This window comes from Crocodylus porosus, unplaced genomic scaffold, assembly GCF_001723895.1.
Source record: "Crocodylus porosus isolate Cpor-Errol unplaced genomic scaffold, CroPor_comp1, whole genome shotgun sequence".
Taxonomy (NCBI): Eukaryota; Metazoa; Chordata; order Crocodylia; family Crocodylidae; genus Crocodylus; species Crocodylus porosus.
Window position 1 is genome coordinate 55,181,219 of NW_017728918.1, and position 25,845 is coordinate 55,207,063.

The 25,845-nt window shown below is 42.1% G+C and overlaps 1 protein-coding gene across 2 annotated transcripts in view; it reads left to right on the forward strand.

The window, feature by feature from the left end:
* COL19A1 (collagen type XIX alpha 1 chain) overlaps positions 1 to 25,845 on the forward strand; it is a 391,132-nt gene that overhangs the window by 169,309 nt on the left and 195,978 nt on the right. For both annotated transcript variants that reach the window (XM_019537606.1, XM_019537607.1), the window contains exon 16: positions 21,313 to 21,366. In XM_019537606.1, the coding sequence (XP_019393151.1) occupies positions 21,313 to 21,366 (54 nt within the window). The remainder of the gene's footprint in view (positions 1 to 21,312; positions 21,367 to 25,845) is intronic.

The following is a 25,845-nucleotide window of genomic DNA, read 5'->3' on the forward strand; positions in this document are numbered from 1 at the left end:
GCGTCTAATGATTTGGTGACCTGATCGTAAAAGGCCACCAGGTTGGTCTGACAAGACCTGCCACTGATGAACATTGTCCCAAAGGTTGCACCAAAACCAATTCTACCTCCATTCCATTCTTTATATTCTCATACTAGGTGGGTATAGTCTGTCAGATCTGATTTTGAAATAAGAGACCTCCAACTCTCTTGAAGACATGGATGCATCCAGCACCATTCAGAAGGTCTCCATTTGTGCCAAACTAAATATGTGGCTGAAGATCTCAAGCTGATAAGAGCCCTGCAGGTCTTAGTATACATGTCATATCAGGGTCTCCGTTCATTAATAAATTGTGAATGATAATGTTGTTCTTATTACTGACTCTTCCATTAAACAATATATACTGGAGAAACAGGTCACTATTTTCCAACACTGACTCCAGATGTGACAACAAATGCAACCTCGTGTAATTTCTCCCACAATTTCAAGACTGTTTAGATGAGCAACAGCTCATGTTCACTGCTATCTTGCATGATAGATAAACTAATGTGGATATTTAAACTTTTTCTAAATTCATACAGAATTTTTCATATTTTCAGTCTTCAGTGTCTCTATGTCATAGCTTTGCCCAAAGTCTGACCCAATGATTTAAAATGCAAGTGCTTGAAATGTATTTGATACTGTATATTCAGTAAGCCTGCCAATGAAGGAGGCACAGAATTTACCTCAGTAACATTGTGTGATGACTTCTGGCACACGCGCCAGATATTGCAAGTTTTTGATGGAATTTTTATAAATTTACCTAAAAAGAACTTCTGAATTCTTTGAAAATTGTCTTCCTTTGTGAATATTCTTATACAGAACAGGCATTTTTTTCTTCTGTTACTGCCTCATCCTATATCCCCTGTGTTGTCACTGATCAGGAGCAAATGGACCAAATCTCTGTGTTCTACATATACCTAATCCAATTAAATTTGGGCTGAGTTTCATCACTTGTTTTTGTCTGCTGGGTGTATTCTAATGTTCAGGCTTTTTGTCTGACTTAATTCTTTGGAATCAGGGATGGAGGCTTACTGAAATCCTAGGATCCTGTCACCTTGGAACAAGTGTCTGAGATCTCCTCAGACCCATGGTTGCTTGTATGATTCCCTAATGTTCCACTTAGTTGTGAATACTCTAGTCTCTACATAAACTATTTCAGAGATTATGCAAAGCAAGGAACATAAGCTTAGAAAATATTTTTTTTTACCAGTGTCTTTTTATTCCAGAAAGTGTTACAGGTCTTTTAATTCAGTAAATGTCTTAACACACCCTTTCATCTCTGAACTCATTCTTCAGACTTAATGTTCTTTCAGTCAGTTCATGATTAAAATAAATTCACATATTTTAAAGCTGGATTGGAAACAGAGAGACCATTGGATTGGAAACAGAATCTGTTTAAGGAAAAGGCACAGGGATGGAAATCAAGGTGTATATACTATGTGCTCCATAGCTACAATAAGGTCCTTTAGAACAATTCTTTTTTCCTAAAATGGGACCATAAACCTACCCTAATCTAGTAAAAAAAGATGTCTCAATCTTGATTTTAGAGGTGCTGAGCTCCTACAGCCTCCAATTGACATCAGCTGGAATTGTTGGTGTTCAAAAGTTAGGATGCCTCAAGTTTGGCAGCCAATATCAGCAGCTATTTTTGTACTACTTTCATTTAACATCTTGGTGACATAAATCATTTATATTTATAAAAACCAACCTCTAAAAAGCTGCAGTATTTTTGATGGAAGGTGCAGTAAAAAGTTGCAGTGGATTCAGGTATAACAAGACAATATTGTATTAATATATGCATGTTATATTGTCCTCACCACTTTTTAAGTTAAAACTTAAATTCTACAGAAACTGATGAAGGCTTTAGAGAATTGCTATGGAGACATACTGAAAAATTTTCATGGAGTTATTAACTGAGGGAAAAAGTAAGGGTGAAGTTGAATTATTATAGCACTTTGAAGACTGATTACAACACTGCAGGAATAGATGGCCAGCTGGAAATAGTCATAGGTTTCTTGTGGTAAGTACTAAAAAAAAGATTAATGAGGTCAGGGACAGTGATTAGGGGAAAATCCAACACAATATCTGAAGTTGGCTGCATTTTGTGCTATTTTTATGTAGCCATGACTTCTATATTACATAAGCTTGTAAGAATGCTGGGTCATTCTGCCATAGATAAGGGAAAAAAAGGCAGATAACACTAGAGGTTCCTATGCCACTTAAATAGGCCTTACCATAGCAATACAGATTACAGTCTATGACAAAGGCTGTATTGTCAGTGTTTCAGTTATATGCCTTATACTCAATTGAATTTTAAAACTTTGTCTAAGATAATATTTTGGATTGATAGTAGACAGAATTTTTCCTATATATGGGGTCATTTTTATTTTTTCTTAGTAAGAAAACTAGTTTGTTATGTTTATGCTATGGAAACACAAAATAATTATCGGGAGTATTTTGGGCAAGATAAATGGAAAAACCCTGATATTTTGGGAGCTAAGTCCTACAAAACAGACATTCTGGGGTAGATTTGGTATTTGTACTATTCAGGTGGTGCCAAAGGGCTATGTTTTGGCTGAAAATAGGGCTTGTCAGGGCAACTCTTGTGTAAACCAGCCTCCACTGCAATGTAAATGGCATGCTGATCGGCAGGTCACAGTGGCATGGCAGAGTCCTAATGCCTTATTCCGATCTTTCACTGGTCTAAATAATCTTGGAGACCATTCATAAGTGCAATTAATTGGAATAAGCTGGCATCATGAACTCTAGGGACTTATCTACATTGCCTTTGTGCTAACTGTAGCAGAGGCCACTAAGGCCCCTGATGAACCCCGGCCTGCCAGCAGGTAAGCAGGGGCCCATGGAGGGAGGGATCTAGTCAGCTGGGAGCAGGCTAAGTGGGCCGAGGAGAGTCATGACCCCCCCGACTCCTACTTGGCCCAGCCCTTCAGGGAGCCATGCGACCCCCCCTACAGGTGCGTGTGCCAGGCTAGGGGAAAGTCACCCACCTGTTCCTTCCCTCGGTGGAAGGGAAGGACACCCCCCTTAGCCCCCCAAAAGCACTGAAGCACTGGCCGGCCCTTCTGCGCATGCGTGCAGTTTAAAAAGGGCCCAGCAATGACATAAGCCTCAGAAAAGTCCCAACTCCAGTGCGGAGACACGCAGGTGTAAGTCTGCTGTGCCCCCATGAGCCCAGGGTCCCCAGCAGTGACTCCAGGACCCCCAACAAGCCCCGGCCTGCCAGCAAGTAAGCAGGGGCACATGGAGGGAGGGATCTACTCAGCTGGGAGCAGACTAAGTGGGCCAAGGAGGGTCACGCCCCCCCAGCTCCTACTTGGCCCAGCCCCCCAGGGAACCGTGCAAACAGGCCACATGAACAGGCCTGTTCCTGGGCCTGGTGCATGAGTTAGTGCGGGAGTTAGCGCAGGAGGGCGAGTGGGAGGTCCTGCCTGTGAGTCCCCCAGAGTACACAGTCCCAGCCGTAGCCAGCCCACCAGCAACATGACACGGATGGGCACACTCCACACCCTGAGGGTCCCCCCGGGTTCTGCGGTACCCGCCTCTGGCACCTAAGAGATAGCCGCCCAGACGGAGCCCATGCTTCTGAGCTTCACGCAGATAGAGCCTTTGGCTCTCGGCTGCGAGGGCTGCCTGTCCCTTTTTCAGGCCCTGGGGCCCAGAAGCATGGCCACCTCCCCTTGTGGGGTCTGCTTCCTACTGGGGTCTCTGGCGCGCCAGCTGGAGGAGCTCTGGGCCACAGTCCAGAGACTGCATGCCATCAGGGACTGTGAGCAGGAGATAGACCATGGTCTCCTTCCAGGACAAGGGAGGACCCAGGGACCTCCCCTTCTGTCCAGCCACGGGGTTGGACCAAGGTGGTCAAGGGCCCCGGGGCCCACTGCACCAAGGCCCCTGCCCCACTGGAGCTTTGCAACAGGTATGAGCCTCTTGCAGCCCTAGCAGAGCCTGCTGAGTTGCTAGTTCCCACAGGCAACACAGAGGACACTGTAGCTACCGTCCCCACTCTCCCCAATACCAAACACAGAGTGTTTGTCATGGGAGACTCCATCCTGAGGGGGACTGAAGGGGTAATCTGCCGCCCCAACCCCTTAGCCCAGGAAGTTTGCTGCTTCCGGGAGCCTGCATCCGAAACATTATGGAGAAGATCCCTAAGCTCCTCCAGCCCACAGAGCACTATCCCATACTCAGCCATGTGGGCACCAATGACACAGCTCAGAGTGCTCCTAGCTGGGTCATGAGATGCTTCAGGGATTTGGGTGCAGGGCTAAAGGGTCTGGGGGCACAGGTGGTGTTTTCTTCAATTCTCCCAGTCTCGGGCTATGGGCTGAGGAGGGAGAGGAGTAGCCAGGTAGTCAACCTGGGAAGGCTTTGGCTTCCATGACCACAGTCCACTCCTGAGAGAGAGAGGCAGCGAGCTGTTGGGAAGGGACAGCCTCCACCTCTCTCTGTTGGGGAGGAGGCTCTTCTCAGCTAGACTGGCTTAGCTCCACCGGGCTTTAAACTAAGCCCACTGGGGGATAGGGGGACTACTGGCACTGCTGGCCCACTGGGTGGCCCTTGCAAAGCCAGCAGGCCAAGGCACATAAGGGACCAAACCCAAGCCCCAGCCCTGGAACAAAATGTAGGCAAGGCAAGGGCCCCTAAGGGGACACTTTCATGTCTATACACAAATGACAGGAGGCTGTGGAATAAACAGGAGGAACTTGTTCTCCTGCTAAATGCAAATAATTACGATGACAGTGGGATAACGGAGTCCTGGTGGGACTCCACCCATGACTGGACCACGGGTATAGATGTCTGTACCCTGTACAGGAGGGATTGAGTGGATAAAAGGGGCGGGGCCATAGCTCTCTATGTCAAGAAAAGCTACTCATTCCTGCAAGCCGACACTGGCACCCACAGTGGATGACCTGAGGCCCTCTGGGTTAAAATCCATGGGGAACACGGCCCAGGGGATACTATGGTGGGGGTCTACTACAGACCCCCTACCCAGGATCAAGACCTTGACCAGGAATTCACCAGGGAATTGGCTGAGGCCGCACAGTCCCAGTGTATGGTTGTCATGGGAGACTTTAACTACCCAGACATCTCATGGGAGGAGCGCTCAGCCAAATCCGAGCAGTCGCAAAGCTTTCTCTCGTGTGGATGACCTCTATCTGATAGAGAAAGTCTATAGGGCAACAAGAGGTAAAGCACTGCTTGACCTCATGCTGGCAACCAGGGTTGACCTAATCAGCAATCTAACAATATAAGGGAAGCTGGGTGACAGTGATCATGAACTGATCACCTTCACCATCTGCCATAAAGCTGGCAAGTCAGTAATACAGAAGTCCTCAACTTTAGGAAAGCTGACTTTGACAAGCTCAGGAGGCTTATCAGAGAGGCCCTAAAAGGCCACAACCCAATGAAGATGAGTGGTTGCTCCTCAAGGGAGCAATCCTAGATGTGCAAGCAAAGTCCATCCTGTCTCGGAGGAGTCAGCAAAAGCGCACAGCAGCCCCCTTGGCTCTCCAGGGAACTGGCGGACCTCCTGTGTCTTAAAAGGAAGACCTACAAAGGATGGAGAACTGGAACAGCCACCAAAGAGGAATACTCTGCTTCAGTCCGGAATTGCAGAGAGCAAATCAGGAAAGCCAAGGTTGTTATGGAAATCCAGCTAGCTACAAAAAGCAAGGAAAATAAAAAGTCCTTTTTTAGATATGTGGGGAACCGGAGGAAAAGCAAGGGCAACACTGGACCCCTGCTAAACCTGAAGGGGCAACTGACAACTGATGCCCAGGAAAAAGCAAACTTGCTAAATGGGTACTTTGTGTCAGTTTTTCACCAGGTCCATGGGATGGCCCTGCCCACTATGAGTCAGGGAGGCCCAGGTGAGGGAGATCCCTTGGCCTCCATCAAAGCTGACCTTGTGAAGGAACACCTTGACAGGCTGGATACCTTCAAGTCAGCCAGCCCTGATGGGTTATACCCAAGGGTACTCAGGGAGCTGGTGAGCATCATAGCTCAGCCCCTGGCACGGATCTTTGAGAGCTCTTGGCACTCTGGTGAAGTGCCTGATGATTGGAAGAGGGCTAATCTTGTGCCTATCTTCAAGAAAGGGAGGAAAGTAGATCCAGCAAACTATAGGCCCATCAGCCTGACCTCTATCCTGGGGAAGGTCTTGGAAAAGATTATCAAGGAGGCCATCCTTAACAGACTAGCTGAAGGCAATATCCTGAGGGATACCCAGCATGGGTTTGTTGCAGGTAGGTCTCGCTTGACCAACCTCATTTCCTTTTATGATAAGGTGACGTATCATCTGGACAAGGGGGAGAGATTAACGTTGTATACCTTGACTTTAAAAAAGCCTTCGATCTGGTATCCCACGATCACCTCTTGGCTAAACTGGGTAACTGTGGCCTTGACATCACCACGATCCACTGGCTGGGGAACTGGGTCCACGGTAGGACCCAGAGAGTGGTGGTCAACAGGAGCCAATTGCCTTGGTGCGCTGTGACCGGTGGGGTCCCACAAAGCTCTGTCCTAGGGCCTATACTGTTTAACATCTTCATCAATGACATGGACATTGGTGTCAGAAGCGGACTGGCCAAGTTCGCCAACGACACCAAACTCTGGGGTAAAGCATCCACACCTTAGGAAGGTGATCCAGGCAGATCTTGACAGGCTCATGAAATGGGTGAACGAGAACCTGATGGTGTTCAACAGCAAAAAATGCAAGGTTCTCCACCATGGGAGGAAAAACCTGCACCATGCTTATAGGCTTGGTAGTGCTATGCTGGCTAGCACTACAGATGAAAGGGACTTGGGGGTCATGGTTTACCACAAGATGAACATGAGCCTTCAGTATGATGCTGAGGCTAGTAAAGCAAGCAAAATGCTGGCTTGCATCCATAGATGCTTCTCAAGCAAATCCCAGGACGTCATTCTCCCGCTGTACTCAGCCTTGGTAAGGCTGTAGCTGGAGTACTGCATCCAGTTTTGGGCTCCACAATTCAAAAAGGATGTGGAGAATCTTGAGAGGGTGCAGAGGAGAGCCACGCACATGATCAGAAGTCAGGAAAACAGACCTTATGATGAGAGGCTGAGAGCAATGGGGCTTTTCAGCCTGGAAAATTGCAGGCTCAGGGGTGATCTGGTGGCCACCTATAAGTTTATCAGGGGTTCTCATCAGGATCTGGGGGAATGTCTTTTCACCAGAGCCCCCCAAGGGATGACAAGATCGAACAGTCACAAATCCACTGTGACCAATTCAAGCTGGACATAAGAAAGAATTTCTTTACTGTCTAAGCCCCCAAAGTTTGGAATAGACTGCCACCAGGAGCGGTTCAAGTACCCACTTTGAATAACTTCAAGACACTTTTGGATGCTTATCTTTCTGGATCCTGTGATCCCTGCTGACTTCCTGCCCCAGGACAGGGGGCTGGACTTGATGATCCTCCAGGGTCCCTTCCACCCCAAATGTCTATGAAATCTATAAGGAGCATGCTCTGTTTATTTACTTCCGCTCCATCTGCACTAAAGCTCAGAAATGAGACAAGGTGGCTTCTATAAAGCAGCTATGAGCATGTACCCAAGGCGACTCTTACACTGTTTTGCTGTGCCTAGTATTGGCAAGTGTTGAGGGCTGTTCCAAGGAGCTGCATTTCCTGAGTTTCAGGATCTAATTGATTCAGAGCACAAGCAATTGACTAGGGGATTCTTCACAGTGGTACTTGCGGCCATAGCTCAGAAGCAGTGTAGGCACACCCCAAGAGGAACAGAATACGAAAAGAATTGAATACTTTGTTTTTGAAGATAAGAAAGCTTTCTTTTTCCTCAGAAATGCTTAACTGTATAACTACTATAGAGTGTCTAGGAAATAACACACGATGGAAGCTATCATATGTGCCAAGATACATGAACAACAGTAGTCTGTAACTATCTACTAGATAAATGAAGCCCACTTCAAACTACATAGCAAGAGAAATACTACTACTTTTAAAATTATACAAAATACTTTGATTTGTTTAAAAATATATTTACATAAATCAATATATGCATTTCTCTGAGAATTCATAATGACCTGAAGAGTCTGTCCAGTTATTAGAACAAAACTGGAAGAAGGCAGGGCAGTATGCCGCCTTAGAAGCTAAGGCCAGGTACAGACATTACATTTTTACTAGTATAAATTATTGAAAATCAGTCTGTAGCCATAAGAGAACAGAAGTTCAGCACACAGACTGGTTTTAAAATGGCAGAACCCAATCTAAGCCTTACCCCTCTCCTCTCTCCCCCACCAAAGGGAGAATGTGTGTTCTGTTCATGACCAATCTAAACTACACCACTTACGGAAAGCCCACGTAACTTAGATTGATTCTGCCTCAGGCTTTTTGAATGTCTTTACCTAGCCAAATTGGTTCAGAGAGACATGAGATTTCCTATGTAATAATCTACTTGGGTAGATGCACAGTCTCAGAGTTGACTGTTGCCTACAAAAGGTTATGCCTCTGTGAACCAGTTAGTCTTTAAGGCTGGGGACAGAAATTGTACGTAAACTGGTTTAAGTGATCAGAAACAGGTTCAAGTCTGTAGCACAATGGAAGTTTAGTGCAGTTAAATCACTTTCAAAATGGCTGAAACTGGTTTAAGAAAAACTTGGATGAGTGTAGGATCAGACTTAGCTGATTTAGGTTAAATTGGTTTATTGAACTTCTGTCCCGAATCCCCTCCAGATTTGAGTTAACTCACAGTCCCCCAGCATCCCAGGATGCTTTGCTCATCCCCTACAAATCCTCCTCTCAGGATGGGCAGGCTAGCCTTGGCCCAAGCTGTCTGCTCCAGCCAAGCAGGGAGGCATGCTCAGACACCCCTGGCTTCCAATCTCGACCACTGCAAGCACGTGGCTGCATTTCTGGAATCACAAGTGAATGTCTGCTCGCTTGCTTATTGGTTCAATCTACGGATCTTAAATTGACCTGTGAAGATTGAATCAACTCAGCCTTGGGCTTTTTGACTTTCTGTACTTTGCCTAAGCTGCCACACTCCCCTGCCTGACTTCAGACGAATACAGCTAACTCTCTCTCTCTAGAAAAAGTTTGATAACTTTTCACAAAATATCCACAAAACTTTTACCATTCAGCTACACAAGTAGCAATAAATTCGGAAGTAAATGTATGTGCCACTTTTGAATATTGTCCTGATCATAGCTCACTTATGTTAACTGGGTTTGGATTTGGCCATATAGTTCATGTGTTTCTTTGAGATATGTAAAAGTATATATGTGAGCATAAATATTTTGTTAGTTTTTAAATGGAATGTCACCATAGTTATATGTTTAGGGGAGAAACAGAATTAGAACTATAAAGTAAGCTCAAGTGAAAAGGGAAAACATAAATATTCAAAAGCCTCTGTGTGTCAGACTGTTGAAATTAGTAGTCACAAGGGATTTGTTTATGGAAAGTTTCTAGGTTTATGGAAAGTTTCTTATAGAGTTTATGTACCAGTGTATTAATTTGAATCATGTATTATTTACACAGTAAACTCAAATGGCTTTTATCACTATATTTAGATATTTAAACACTTTTAATAAAGAAGATCTTTTAAGATGATATATATTTCCATGCAATCAGTTTCACATATATATGCTCATGAAATGTCCTTTATATTAAGTACTTAATTACAGTAATGCTCTAACACGAGGAATCCAAAGACGTCTGACATTCATACATTGCTTATGTCACTGTTCATTTCTATGTTTATGGTTTTACATTGCTATAAATACTACATAAGTACTAATATTTTGCACTTTTTATATATAATAGTGTAAGAAATGTAGTTTGATCTTTCTCACTTAAATTATATTATCCCCTATGATAGTTATTGAAGCTAGTGTATACATGAATATATATTTTTGTTGTCAAGTCTTAATTTTTTAAGTCTTGTAATAAATAGGACTTATTAAGGACTCTCCAGTGAATAAACAGCAGGGATTACTGTGTCCTATTGTACAGTTTTGTCAAAATGCAGAAGATTTCTTAAGAAGATAGGAACAGTTCTCTGAAATAAGACACTTGGCTAAGCTCCTCTCTTCCCCTCTGGCATCCACAGCTTAAGTCTGTGCATGTCGTGTCAGAAGAGTGACAGGTGAAGGAAGGTAGTACTGCAGTCTCTGTTGTAAAGTATACGAAAACTATTTCTCTTGACACTTGATCTGCTGCTTTTAGTTCCCCAGGAAAATGAGTGTCCATCTCTACGTTCCTGTGGACCTATCCCTTTTGGGAGTTATAAAATACTCACCCAGATGGCACCAAGTGTTTACACAGAAGCCAAGGGTTAAGTCAGTCTCAAGCAGAAGTACTTAAGACTTGCTTACTAAACAGATATTTGGAATGCTGGCTCTTTAGACTGTGGGGCCTGGTAAAATCAAGCTCAGAGGAAATTCATGCACACAGACAGCCTTTAGGAGGAAGTTGCAAATTCAGGCCTAGACAAGTTCTGTGGTCACTTTCAGGTAGTCAATCAGTAAACAAGTGACACAGCAGCTGGAGACTATACAGCTTTAATAGAGCAGATTACATAATTAAAAGATAAAAACTGTAATTTATTTTCTGCCACTAAGGGTAATTATAATCAGAGATTCATTTAACAAAAGATTTTCAGTTACTTTGCTATTTTACTCAAAGCAAACTCTACCCCTAAGTTTTTTAATATTGTTGTAGGTAGCTTTTCTATATAATACTCCCATTTTCACAATTAAGGGGCTTATTCTGCAGATCTTGCATATCTCCTGCAAGTTGACCTTTCATGCATCACAATGAGAAACAGGACTTCCCTTATGTAAATAAGGAATTGTAGGTTTGGACCTTACAAAGGAAAATCTAATTAATAAATATCTTAGTTGCCATCATCCTACCTTTTAAAAATTAAAAATATATTCAACAGAAAAAATGCATGTTGATTAAGAAAACAATCTGTAGCTTGGAAATTATTTTATATTTTCATTAGACCGTATTTTAACATGTCACTGTTACATAATCCATAGCCTTAACAATGGAAGGTGGAAATACTCTCCTTTTTTTAAATCTTATGTAAATGTGCGGGAAGATCCTACCAAGGTAAAAGATGTGTCTGAAGTTTGAAGCTTACTTTTATCACTTCTATGCAGTAATGCAGGAGAGCTGATGTTTGGGGACTGAATGAAGATTTATGTTTTGGCCTCAAAGAATATTTATGTTTCGTAAAAACCTGCAGTCTGATCAGTTGACATGAAAATGATTTATATATATTTCATTAGAAGAATGATGTGAGACTAGTACCCTGTTCTTTTCTATTACTAGCACACTTCAAAGTAAAGGAGCATTTCAGATTATTCTTTCTCAGGAGTTTAAATTATGCATTTTCTCACTTACAAAATAAACCCTTGTCTATTAAAGTGCTGAGTTCATAAAATTTGAACTTTTCTGAAATGGCTTTCTTAATTTCTCACCGAAATGGCTGTCTCTGCTGAAAGAAAATTAAGATAGATTTCAAGCTGTATTACCAGAATAAAGTGTAGCTATCACCACACCCATTAGAAAACAGATTTCCACAAAATATATTATATTCTTCAATAAAATATTGTCATAAAAATGCAGTAGGCCATATTTTGATATAGTCTGAAATGTGCACTATTTAAGACTAAATGATGATTTGATTTCCATTGAAGTTAACAGGTTGGTAGCAGAGTAACCAAGAATGTATATGGAACTTTCTTTATCTCAAATCAATGGCAAAACACGATTAACTTCAGTAGATGCGTTATCATGCCAGATGTAGAAGCAGATCCTGCATCAGCTCTGCACATGGAATTTCCATTTTACTTCAGTGGGATCTTTAAGCCTGGGGACAAACATTACATATAAACCAGTTTAAGTGATCAGAAATGGGTTTAAACCAGTATCAGAACAATGTTCAGTGCACATAAACTAGTTTGAAGATGGCTGAAACCTGTTTGAGATAAACCCGGTTGAATGTATTATCTGATTTAACTGATTTGGGTCAAACTGGTTTATGCAATGTCTGTCCCAGACCCTTTGCTGGTTTGAGATAAACCAGACTCTAATTTGTCCACACCATTTCTGTAGTTGGGGCCCAAAAGTAGACTCAAAACTCCAGATATGGCCTCACTAGTGCCAAAGATGGGGGAAGAATCATTTCCCTCGATGTGCTAGCAATGCTCCTATTTATGCAGCATGCTGTTAGCTTTCTTTGCAACAAGGGCACACTGTTGAATCATATCCAGCTTATTGTCCACTGCAACCCCCAGGCCTTTTCTACAGAGCTGCTGCTTAGCCAGATGCTCCCCAGCATGTACCAGTGCATGGGATTGCTCTGTCCTAAGTGCAGGACTTCGCACTTGTCCTTGTTGAGCCTGATGGCTAGGGACAGACATTACAAATAAACCAGCTTAATTGATCAGAAACTGGTTTAAACCTGTAACAGAACAGATGTTCAGTGCACATAAACCACTTTGAAAATGGCTGAAACCTGTTTGAGATAAACCTGGTTGAATGTAGTATCAGCTGTAACTGATTTGGGTCAAACTGGTTTATGCAATGTCTGTCCCAGACCTTTTGCTGGTTTAAGATAAATCGGACTCCCCCAGCATCCCGGCATGCTCACTGGGCTGGGCGGGGTTCTCTGCTCCACAGCAGAGCTGGTCACTTCCCCTCTGCTCCCTTGTTGGAGCTCTGGCAGAGACTGGCTTCTTCCTGCTAAACAGGAATTTTTCCCCCTGCCCCTCTGCCATACACCTCTCAGTATTAGCTAACAGCCCAGATGCTGGCTACAGTCCGTGTTGTGGGAGACAACGAAGGCTTTTTGGTGCTAATCAGCAGGTAGCTGGTAATATCCTCCCTTGGAAAAGCTGTTTAAGAAGAGCTTGAACTAATGGAGAGGGGCTTTGTTTTCTTAATGGATTGATAAATGGTGAGTTAGGGGTGATAAACATTCGCTGCCATGCTGCTCAGGAGTGGGGGACGGGGATGGGAACATCAGAGCATCCTGCCAGGGCCTGGCCACACATCCCCTCAGCTAAGCTCTGTGGAAGGGAAGGGAGGGCTTCTCTATTGCCCTTGGCTTCTACCCTAAACCACTGCAGGCATGTACCTGAATTTTTCAGTCCAGAGGGTATGTCTGTACAGTTACAAACCAGTTTAGCTTAGCTAGGTTAGACTAACTTGCAAAGATTGAATCAGTTCAGGCTAAGGCTTTTTTAATGTCTGTCCCTAGCCTAAGTGCAGAAGATACTTACAATCAGAGGTATGGTTATAGCCATGTTAGTCTAAGGACATAAGCAGACAAGGTTCTTTGGGTAAATCTGATATATTTTATTACACATATTCAAATGATATGGGAGAGTTCTCCCAGGTTTTTTTCCTGGTAGAAAAACTTACCCAAAGTCCCCTGAACAGCCACTTGAATGTTGAGCTGCTGAATAGCAAGGGGCTCCTTTTGCACATGTCTCAGCATTTACAGGCTCCCCAGCCTGCCTGGCGACAGGTGACAGTACACACAGTGCAGCCCTGATTGGTTGGCCCAGACTATGCAGGCAGTGTCTCCTTGTAGTACAAAGTGGGGATGCAAAGGGGCAGCCTGCTCTGCTGGAGCAGTACAGCATCCAGCTTGCTGGATTGAGAACAAGTTTCAACATCCTTTAAAGTATACAACATGCTTCTCTGAGACCCAGCAGATTTGATTGGGAGGAAGTGAAGTGGCACCAGGGCTAGGTTTACACTCTGTCTCGTCCTGCCCTATTTCAGCCAAATTGTACAGTGAGAGTGGGGTCCCCATAGACTCTATGTGGAGCACCTGGCTTTGTCCTGTAGACAGGAAAAGAAAAGGATTAGCTTTAACCTCTCCCCACCCCATCCTTTTTTAAGATTGTCAAGATGACAAAGAAGCCATGTCCAAAGACAAAGGTAATTGTGAGCTGCCTAGGGGAGCAGCTCACCTACCCATGTAAGTGAGGAGGGAAGTATTTACACCCATTGCACTGGATGAGCTCCTCTCTTGCACCTTGAGAGTCATATCCCTTAGCCTTTATGAGGGGAAGTCCCAGAAATGATTTGGGATGAGCTCAGGGTTAAGATACAGCTGAAAGAGAACTTTTAAAAATAGGTTGGAAGGGTTAAGGAAAGAGTGGTGATGATCTGCTCTTCATAGAGTAAAGCTGAGGCCTAATTAAACCACACTCACTATATCTTATCTGTTTATCTGTGTGGCCTGTGGTAGTCTGAGTGTGATTGAGGTAATTTTGGGAAGCCCTAATGCATGTTGTGAACGGCCAACAAACCTTCTCTTTGTAATTGCTCTCTTTGTAATCATAGAGTTTTGGAATCATTTGTACAAATTAATACTATTCTACCTGCAGTCTTTGCAAAGAAAAGCACTGTTTAGTGAGTATATTTATGCAGGTTAGGAACTTTCTTTATGCCACTTAATCAAGCTCAGTACATAATGACAAGCATTACTGATTCATCTGTAAAGAAAAATAGAGAGGAGCAAATTTTGCTCTGTTTTTCCATGGCAAGTAAATAAGAATTTATTTTGTTCAGTGGTGTTCAAATTGACAAGGTCAAATAGTCACAAACTTCTCCAAGACCATTTCAGGCTGGACATAAGGAAGAACTTCTTTACAGTCTGAGCCCCCAAGACCTGGAACAGACTGCTGCCAGAGGTGGTACAAGAACCTACTTTGGATTCCTTCAAGAGTCAATTGGCCTTTATACTGCTGGGTTCCTGTGACCCCAGCTGACTTCCTTCCCCTGGGGCAAGGGGGCTGAACTTGATGATCTTCTGAGGTCCCTTCCAGCCCTAATGTCTATGAAATCTATTAAATTTACAAAATTAATATCCCTTCTGTTAAGAAATATGCCATAGCTCAACTGCAAAGTCTGGGAATTGTCATGACAATTGAGTGGTGCTGCCTTTTATTAGTATAAAATCATATGTCAAATATAGAAAATTAATCATTTCTTACATTATCAAGTGAGACTTTTTAGACCAAACGATCTTCTATATATTAGGTGTCTATTACTTAGTTGGATTTTAGGCATCAAGTTTCAACTTTAAATTATTAAAAATACTGTCCCTGGCAATGTTGCTCTTGAGTATAATATAATGCTTCGTACTAGCTATTTCATAAACCAGAAGTAAAGTAGTCACCTGTACACAGTGTTTCAATCAGATAAATTAGCATGGGAGTGGGCTAACTGAACCTGTCATTCAGCAGTGCTAATTAGCATGGGCTCTTATGATTGGGTTTCTTATGAATCTGACAGTATCAGAACAAGGAATAAAATGTGTAAGAAGACACATTTGTTTAATTTTAAAGGTGAATTATCTTATAAAGTTCTCATGATATGAAGCATTTCAATATTTCAAATAAGTTGGTATATTTATTATATGTACTAATGAACAAACTATGTTGTGCATTGTGGCAGGGAACTGTTGGTGCCTGGGTCAGCAGGTGCCTGATGGCATCAGCCATTTTGAGAACCTAGTACATAAAGGCTGCAGTCTGTTGCTGCCAGCCAGGCAGAAACATTGCCTAGCTGAGTTGCAGCAAGAACAGCCCTGGAGGTAAGGGCAGGAGCTTAAGGGGATAGTTTGGAGGCTCCTGGTCCTGGGCATGACCTAAAACTGCACCCTGCCAGGAGTGGGTGGCCTGGTGAGGCTCCCAGTGGTGTTGGGAGTACCCAGAAAATACCAGGCCAGTTACCACCCTGGTGAAAGGTGGGTCAGGGTGCCCTAATAACCCCAGCTCCCACAACCAGGTGGGTTACCCAATAGTAGGGCCAAGACGGTGTGCCCAGGTTGGAGAGTGGGCTAGAGGATCAGAAGCCTGACTTGAAACACCCCTGACTGGTTGTTGCTGAGGCCAGGACCAGAAGGGTCAAAAGGACCAGGGGCCCACCACAATGGACGCCCAGAGCTAAGGGCCTGGGCTTCCAACTAGCCTTAGAGGTGAGGCCAGGGCCTGTGTGGTCAAATGTCCCGGGGGGCCACATCCAAGACAGGGAAGAGTTCAGGGAGCTAGGCAGCCCAGAATGAGGGCACAGTAGGCTGTCTGATTGGAGAGATCCGGTTGGGGTCTGGACTAGAGGATTCTGGGGCCCAGTGTGAGGCCAATGACATTAAGAACCATGGATGCCACCTGCGAGGCTTGGGCTGCAGTATAGGGGAGGAATGGAGCCGCAGACAGTGCCCCCTGACATCGGGGCAAGAATTGGCAGCCTCACGTCTAATTAACAACATAATTATGTATCATCAAGGCATAGCAGGTGAGGAGGTGGGTGATTGGCCCAGAAACAGGTGGGCGAACCAGTAGCAGACTGGCCCCAAGAAAGACCCCTGTTATATGCATAGAATCCATTTCAGCAGTTCTAAGAGTACAGAGGGGTTCTGTCCAATATTTTATTTAAAAAACCATCAGACACATTCTTGAATAACTTCTAGAATGCAATACACTTGCTTGTATATTTTTGTTGAACTATGCTTTGGCGTCATTTGTAAGTTTCCAGGGGAAGTAATATGAATAATGTCTTTAAAAAACTTCATTCTTCCATTTCAGCTGCTCTTCTTAATTGACTTAAAAGTTATGTTTAGTGTTTTGCCTTTGTATAAAACATGTTCTAATGCAATTAATTTGAACTATTAAATCTACTAGGCAGGCATCTGCTGTGGTTTTTAAAACATTTTCAAATACCTGTTAAATCAGTGTAAATGTTTTTGTAGCTGAATGGTCACATGACAGGATTTTAGCCTTTATCCTGTAGTAAGCAGCTTCTAATGGAAGTGTTATATGAAATCTAATACACTTCAACTGATAACTCTGAAACTTAAAACTGTTTAACTGGGATGAACTGTAAGTTGCATATTTCCATGGTTGCCAAACACATTTCTCTTCTCTCATCTTAGGTTTAGTAAATCCCCTTAAATCTTGTCTCCAGTTGCTTGCCAGAAATATTAAACTATGGCATATCAACTAAAAATGTTAACAATTACTTTTGTGTGGTCAGTAACTAAAGTATGAAAAACTCACACATTTTAACGATTTATTCAAGACATTTAACAAATCCATATGTAGATATTTAATAATAGTTCCTGAAACTTATGTTTGGGAACTGTGGTGTCATGGAGGCAAACCAGTTAAAAGTAATAAAATGATAGATTTCCTGCTGAGGCTGAGATTTACAGTATGTGAAGATATGTATTAACCTGACAGTTTAAAAATTACTTCTTTCTCTACAGCATTTTCTGTTGCTGTTTCTGTTAACTTCTCTTTGTCCCACAAGTAATAACTGCCCAGTTCACCTACAAGTGGCCAAATTCATTGACAAAATCAGGTTAAACTAAAGCAATTGTTTTGTTTTAGAATATAATTCTTTCTTTCCCAGACCAGACAAAGGGTGCTTAGTCTCTCAAAACTTTTCTGACACTTCTCTCAACTATGTAAATTAGTCCAATAAAAATACTGCCTCATTTCTGAAATCTCACTTCCTTTTCACACTTCTTATTTTTCTCTACTTTTCTTTTAAAATTACTTCTGGACACACTCTTTTCTGACTTCTTTCCGCCATGGCACATCACAGTGTTTAAAAGAGGTGTGAGTTTATGTACTTAATGCCTTTTCCTTAAAGAGCCCTTGGGAGACCAACTTGTTCCAATGAAGTCACTGACCATCAGTAGTATAACTAAGGGCATCAGCCTGTGGTGCACCCTGTAGGCTAAGTACAGACAGTCAAAAAACCTAAGGCTGAATCAATTCAGTCTTTGCAGGTTAGTCTAAGTGTAGGTTGAATTGATAAGCAAGTGAACAAACATTGACTTTTGATTCTGGAAATGCAGCCATGCCTGCAGTGGCTCAGGCCAGAAGCCAGGGGTTACTAGACCATGCCTCACTGCTCTGCTGGAGCAGACAGCTTGGACCAAGGCTAGCCTGCCCACACTGCAAAGGCAGGTTGTGGGGGAGGTGCAAAACATCTTGGGATTCTAGGGGACTGTAAAATAACTTGAATCTGGAGGGAATCTTGGACAGAAGTTCAATAAACTGATTTAATCTAAATCAGTTAAGTCTGATACTGCATACATTCAGGTTTATCTTAAATCGGTTTTGGTGATTTTGAAAGCAGTTTATGTGCATTGAACATCTGTTGTGTTACATATTTGAACCAGTTTCTGATCATTCATACCAATTTATGTGTAATTTATGTCCTTACCCTTACTGAACGAGATACAAAGCTCTTTTGTTTGGGGGTTAGAATGGAGAATTTTCAGAGCACAGCTGTAGCTCTGCCTGCCTCCTACTGCCGGGCTGTGCTCTGAGTGGCTCCACAGCCCTATGGAGCTCAGCCTGGCAGTGGGAGGTGGAGCACAGCCTTGTCTCTGCCCACCTCCTGCTGCTGGGCTGAGCTCCATGGAGCCTGGTACTGGGCATGGGCTACGCCTAGCACTGGTCCCAGGCGGCGGTGGCAGCCTCCTGTCATCCAGGCATAGATCCAGGGGCCTGTACCCATGGGAGGAGTCCAGCATAGCCTCACAGCCCTCCTGGGGTTGCAGGCCTCCATGTCTGTGCCTGGATGACAGGAGGCTGCTGCTGCCAACAAGCGTCATGAGTTTTGCTTTCAGAACTTTGAGGTGCAGTTTCTGAGAAACCTCTGCAGCTATCTCCTTGAAACTTGGCAGACTTCATGCCTTCAGAAGGGGCTACCATCCCTGTGATTTCATCTGAATCAGGCAACAAATGACAAAGTTTTAAGCATTTTCATTATTCCCTATTATAGCCTATGGGCAAAACGTCGAAACAGCGAAGCAGTGTCAACAAAATGAAATGGGACAGTGCTTCGAAATAAAATGAAATGAAACACTGTCCTTTTCAAATGGCAAAACAGACATCGAAATGAAATGATACGGTTTCGTACAGCCCTACTACACACACACGCACGCGTGTGTGCACCCCCTCTCCCCCCCGTGTTTGCAAATGTGTAAACTAAGTTGCTAATCTATTGTTAACACAGAATGATCTCTAGAACATGCAAGAAAGTTTTTGGCATCATCTGTGTTCTATCAGCTTTATACTAATTCTCTTGTGATCAGCTAAATATCATCAACCAATAATACAGAGTGTAGAAAATGGAAACTCAGTTTGTAGCTGGTATAAAAAGGTTTCAGATAAAAGCTTGTTAATAGTTTAAATTTGAGTAATAGGAAGAAATACCCTGTAGTGAAGTAATAAAGTTATGACGAATTCCCCCAACTCTTGAGACTTGGAAAATAAAAAATGATGAAAATAGGAAAATGGGTGAGCTTGGTGTTTTTCATTTAAAACTATGTATTCAAACATCATTTTAATCAAGGAATACTACTATTTGAAGGTATCTGAGCTTTCAGTTTAAACACCCCCATCATTTTCTTGATCTTATCCCCCATAGTATAGTTCATTATTTTAAAATTCATTTCCTACAACATGGGTGCTCAAACTCTAGTCCACGGGCCAGATACATCCAATGCTGTCATGTCATATGGCCTTCCATGTTCCCTGTGGGAACATAGGGATATTTGGTGGCAGGAGAGTTTTGGCAGTGTTAGTTGCCACTCCTCTGCTGCCAAATTTCTGGACTTGTGAGGAGCTGAGCAGGCCAGAAAATGTTGTCCTGCATGCTACCTTGGGTATGTGGGCTGGGAAAATGCAGGACAGGATCCTGGCAGGTGCAGCAGAACCAAGCAGCATGGAGCCCGATCAGGACATATGGGGCTGGGCTGAGGCGGTGTGGGATCTGAACTAGGTGTGCAGGGCCAAATCTTGTTTTGTGGGGTTGGACAGAGGTGGCACGGGACCTGATCTGGGTGCTTGGGACCCACCAACACTCACCATCCCCACAAGGGATCCATCCTGCAAACTGGCTCTGTGCCACTCAACTTTAGAAAACTGGGATTAACATGACTCCTGTTCTGCACATTTTATCTAGATAAAAGGGTGTTTATCCTGAATAAGGTGTGCAAGATTGGGCAAAAGTTTATGATGCTGAAACTCAAATAATGGCCAACTCTGAGCAATTTAAACATTTAAGCATCTAACATGGCACTGTGGTATTGTACTAAAAGATTAAATAGAATAGACACATTTTTCTTAATTTTGTGATTCCATATAAAGTTATAAAAACTCTGAGTCAAGTGCATGTTTTATTTTAACTGAATAAAGTACAACTCTTCTTTTTTTGGTTGATTGCTTTGAAGCTCACTTTGTACCTTCTGTTTTGATATATGAGAAACTGAATTGCTGTTCAAAGTCATTTTAAAAAATTCATGAGTTCCAGAATGATTGATGAGTCATAAGTTGCTGCAGAAATATAAGAAAACAGCTCTGTAGTTGTGAAAACTAAGTGCTCCTAGTCTTGAGTCTTTCTGTAATGATTTTATGTCTGTACTGTCCTCATGCACCAAATACCTTTAGGTTAAAGATCCTCCCAAACATAAAGCCCTGATCCTGAAACTTGTTATTCACAGACCAGATCCTACTGTTGAACTCAGCAGTGTAGCTCTGCATGAGCTCAGCAGTTCACCAGCATGGAATCAGTCACAGAGCTAAGTGCTATATTTAGTCTGAATGGCTCTGTTTAATACTCATAGGCAATTATCATGTGACATGCTAACTTCACAAGATATGTAACAATATAAAAAAATCACAGTTAAATAATTTATAAACTCATTTAATAATGGTTATGTCTGTACATCAGAAATATCATGCAAGGCAGCACCATGCTGAAACTTGCCACGTGGCTGCACATGCCTACCTCCTAAAACAGAAATTTGGCAGTGTGGCAATTTGGGCATGGTAATTAGCTGTACCTTGCCACAGGACTAATTAGCCTCAATGAAGTGCTGTAGAAGTGCTGCTGCACTGTTTTCTGCTTGGAGGCTACCATGCCCAAAACATGTGTCAGTACAGCGCAGCTTGACAAAGAGAGAAAAAAATATAGACAAGCTGACTGATTTACAGACAAAAAATAGTCTGTTCCATTAACTGTAATGTGGTACGAAAGTGGTAATAATTATCATTGTTCGTTTTTTACACTTCAGCATAACATCATCCAGAATTGAAGTAAATCTATATCAGTACGAACATTTTGCCATGGCAGCTGGCTCTAAAACTTGTGAGTTATTTTCGGTTACACAGAGTCATTACAGGATGAGATAAGTGAAGCTAAGATTAACTTGAAATGTTATATTTACTAATGTTTATATTTGCAGGGTTTGCCAGGGCCTGAAGGTCCCCAAGGTCCACCTGGGAAAGAGGGTCAGAAGGTCAGTAAATTTTGTGAACAACTGTGAGTGTGATAACTGACCTCAATGCATTACTTCTTTTTGAGCACTAATAAAAATAAAACTGAGAGAGAGCAGCTGACTATGAAGCACAGGGGCAAAAAATGAGCATTGACATTTGAGTTTTGTCTATATTTGAATGAGATTTAGCAATTTAAATTAACTTGAAAGTGTTAATGATGGTCAGCACAGATGCAGAACTGTAGGTTAGGTAAAGTGCATTTGCTGTAATTTAAACTGAAAAAATAATGATATTAGCTTTTAATTCTGTTTAGGAATGGCAAATACTCTATTGTATGTATCAAGCATGAGCCTATGAATTTTTATGCTCATTATTTAAGTCAGTGCTTAAAACCAAGAATAGTAACCAAGTTTTATGATTGCTGTTGATGTCATACTTTTAACATATCTGTACAGGAAATGAGTAACAACTTAAGAAAGAAATAAGCCACTGAGACAAATATTTCAAACTTGAAATGAATCGAAGCTCATTTTTTGAGGTTAAAAATGTTGCACTGACTGGTTGTTTCACTGTTTCTTGTGCTCTGTTTTTGGTTTTTTAATTATTGTGGGGGGAAGTGACTTCCTCGACTATCTTTATAGCTACTAAACTGGGGGAGAGAGGGAAGGAAAAATGTCATGGTATTTATATTTTGTCCTAAACCAGGAAGTATTTGATATATCAAGAGAATACTTGTTCTTATGAGATTCCCAAACTGATACCAGAACAAGGTTTGGAAAAACAACTGAATTTTAGATATTTTTCTGAAGCAAGCTAAAAGAATATGTCTTTTGACATTTATCTATTACTAATTCATTATTAACTGGGGAAAGGCACCTGGAAAGGTTCTTCAGGATCTTGATCCTGGAATCAAGTGCTTTAGTATCTAATAGTAATGGTCCTTTTCTTTATATAACAACATAGTGCTGATGGCCAAAGGCTGCCCTTCTGCAAATAAATATCTCCTTACTTAAAAGCACTCCCATTGACTTCAATGGAACTACTCACAGGGTGAGATCTTGGACTTCTACAAAATTATGAGTAAAGGAACACTTCCAGGGTTAAAAGGATTGGCTCAAAACTTCATAGCCTCTAAGTATTATATTATACATCATTATATTATTTGAAACTATTTAAATGGTACTGAAAATTTCTTAAACTTGAATGCTGAAACTGCTTAAGGTGCAAGCTGAGGATAGAAAGCACATCTAAAAGAAAGATCATAAGTGTCTATGAGCAACAGACTACTCTGCATAAAATGAGAGCATGATGTTGTTAATAGAGAGTTAGTTATTGTTAGTAACCATAGTGTTATGCTGTTAAATGCTAGACATATGGCAAAAGCTCTGAGGTCTACTTTCATAGTTTCATAGTTTCTAGGGTCGGAAGGGACCTGAGTAGATCATCTAGTCCGACCCCCTGCCTTGGCAGGAAATAATATTTGTTGATATATATTGGAAATAGAATGGTTTTCAGTGGAGTCTTGAGTCTTCAAATAAGCAAGAAAATCAATTCTTGTTTCCCCTTCGTAAACACTAAGAAGAAATTTTGTGTTTAAAGACAGATACTGATATTCCTCTGAATATCTTAGATTTAATGATGTTGGGGTGCTGCTTTAATGGGGTGATGATTATAGCATGTTATGCCAAAAATTAATTGCTGAAATTTAGCAAACATATAAATATGTCTTAACTATTTACCTGTCATATGTAAATTTTAGCTGCAGTTTTTTTTCTCTTCTTTAATTCTCCTTGGTCCACTAATGACATTGTTCCTGCAACCTTAATTCAGTCACATTTTCCTTAATTATGTGATAACTTATTAAATAAAAATTCCACCTCATTCAGTACTAAGAAAGGATGGTGGTCATGAAAAAGCTAATGAATATTTCCCTTTATTTATTGTTTTATTGCATAATTCATTGTGTGGCTCACTGCTTTATTTGCTGCAGGCCATCCAAAGCTTCTACTTGTATAAAATTATTCATTTCTTCATGAGCTGTAGTGAATGTAGGAATAGTACTTTATCTTCATGACAGACTGCAGGAGTAAATGATATTATCATGTCCATTTTACAGTTTGGAACTCTGACACAGATAGTTAAAGGATAAAACTTTCAGATGTACTTATTAAATTTAGGCCCCAAATTTGAGAGATTAAAAGACTACAGTTTTTAACGCTTACTATTTTTACAGCAATTGATATGTTCAAGGTTTAACTCCCATTGACTTCAGTTACAGTTGTGAGTGCACAACACTTTCACAGATGAGGACCAGATTAGATTTTATGGCTGATTAATAAGAAGTAGGAGAAGTGTTAAATGGATAATAGTCTTGGCCCCCACAACAGAAATGATAGTTGGAAGGTGGACTAAAAGGAGGATATAATATCAGCACAATATGTTAGAATTAGAAAAAGCAAATGGATGGATTATCTTTACAGCAGAATTACCAATAAAAGAAAAGAGAATGGAGGGTGAGAGAGCTCTTGTGTTTCCTTTTCCTCCCTCTATCTCTCTGGATTTCACTCTGTAAACTGAGCCATACATTTGATATTGTTTTCATGTGGAACACTGTTTGATATCACCTAATATCACAAAGCTCAATACACTTGAACTACCAATAAACTTTGAGTGTCTGGAGTACACACATGATTTATTTATGTACTGAATTCTTCTGTAGCTAACTGTACTGCTTTGTGATGAACTTTATCTAATGCAAAAGCACTGAGCCAGTTCTTCTAAATTCCTCTCTGATGGGCAGGAAATAAAATTGTGTTCTACATATTTGGGTTAATGATTTTTTTTCTTGGTTGGGGTTGTCTTTTTTCTTCATGTTTTACTAAGGACCTCAAATCTTTGGGAAAGATGAACATAATCTTCTTCTGAAGCCGCTCCATGTTGTTATGTGTTGTAAACAGTGCTTTGCTCAGTTCTGCGGAAGTGCTATGAATAAGATTGTGGAAACATCACCTTTGTCTTCTAAGGATTTTTTTCTTAGTAAACTTGTCATAGTCAGTATAAAGATACAGTAAAAGCTCTATTATCCGGCATCCCTCAGGAATAGGGGATGCTGAATAACAAAATACGCCGGTTAATTGAGCGGCCCAGGTCACCACTTCTCCCGCTGAGTTTGGGGCGTCCCACTGCCCCTCCTACAGCATCGCCAGCCCTCCTGTGGGCCTTGCGGGCCCTGCAGGCCAGGGAGGCAGGCCCCACACAGCCTGTTATGCCCCTGGGCCGTGGGGTCTTGGAGAAATGGTGGGCACTTTCAGTTTCACTTTATCTTACAAGCAGTATGCCAGTTAATTGAGCATGCTGGCTTGTAAGATGCTGGTTAACAGAACTTTTACTGTACTTCTTTTATATTTATATCATAGAATCATAGAGAAGTAGGGCTGCAAGAAACCTTCAGAGGTCATCTAATCCAATTGGCCAGCCTGAGGCAGTATCTTCCCTATCCAAACTATCCTATACAAATCTATCATCTAACTTATTAATTACATAGTCAACTCTGACACAACCACAAAACATAATAACCCTAACCTGCCACGGGGAAAATAGGAGGACAATTGCGGCCAATGTTCTGCTTCTGTGAACGTTGTTAAAATATGCTGGAGAGATCCAGGGAAGAGGGCCATGCCCCCTGCAACAGAGGAAGGCAAAAAGCACGACACTCCTTACCAATTTAACCATGAGGTAATATCCTTCCTGACCCCAGATATGGCAGTTGGTCTAACCATGAATAGAGGGGCAAGGCATTCTAGCCAGGAATCTGTGGATTCTAGTTCCAGCATGACCATTAGTATACCCCAGTCAAAATCCCCAGCTTTGGCTGCAGGCTTACCTCCCATACTTCCGAGGAGAGTAAAACCACACACCCACCCTTCCCACTTCTCCCCATACTCTCCCTCTCACATGTAACAGCAGGCATACAAAAAAAATCCTTTCTGGCCCCATGTGGCAATCAGCAAAGCCCAACAAACTGGAAGTACGGGAAATAGCCATCCTAGAGCATAGGCATAGCTACTCCTAGTTTATCACTAATCAATGCCTATCCAGCCTCTTCTTGAACACCTTCAGTGATAGAGATTCCATAATCCCTTGGCAGTCTGTTCCACTATATCACCATTCTAACAGTACAGAACTTTTTCCTGATATCCAATCTAAACCTACTTTGCTGCAAGTTCAGGCCACTAGTCCATATCTTGGTCTCTGCAGCAAGACAAAAAATTAGAGATGTACCAATACATCAGTCCCATATCAGATCGGCACCGATATGAGGAAAATTGAGAGTGTATTGGCAATCGGCATTTTTTAGCTCATGGCTGATAATGTAGCTGACAAATGCCCCATGCATGTGCTTAGCCACAGCACAGCATGCAGGGGCCAGGAGTGCATCCCCACAGCTTGGAGAGCATCTGGGTCCAGCTGGTAAGTCTGCTGTGGGGGAAAGGGCAGAG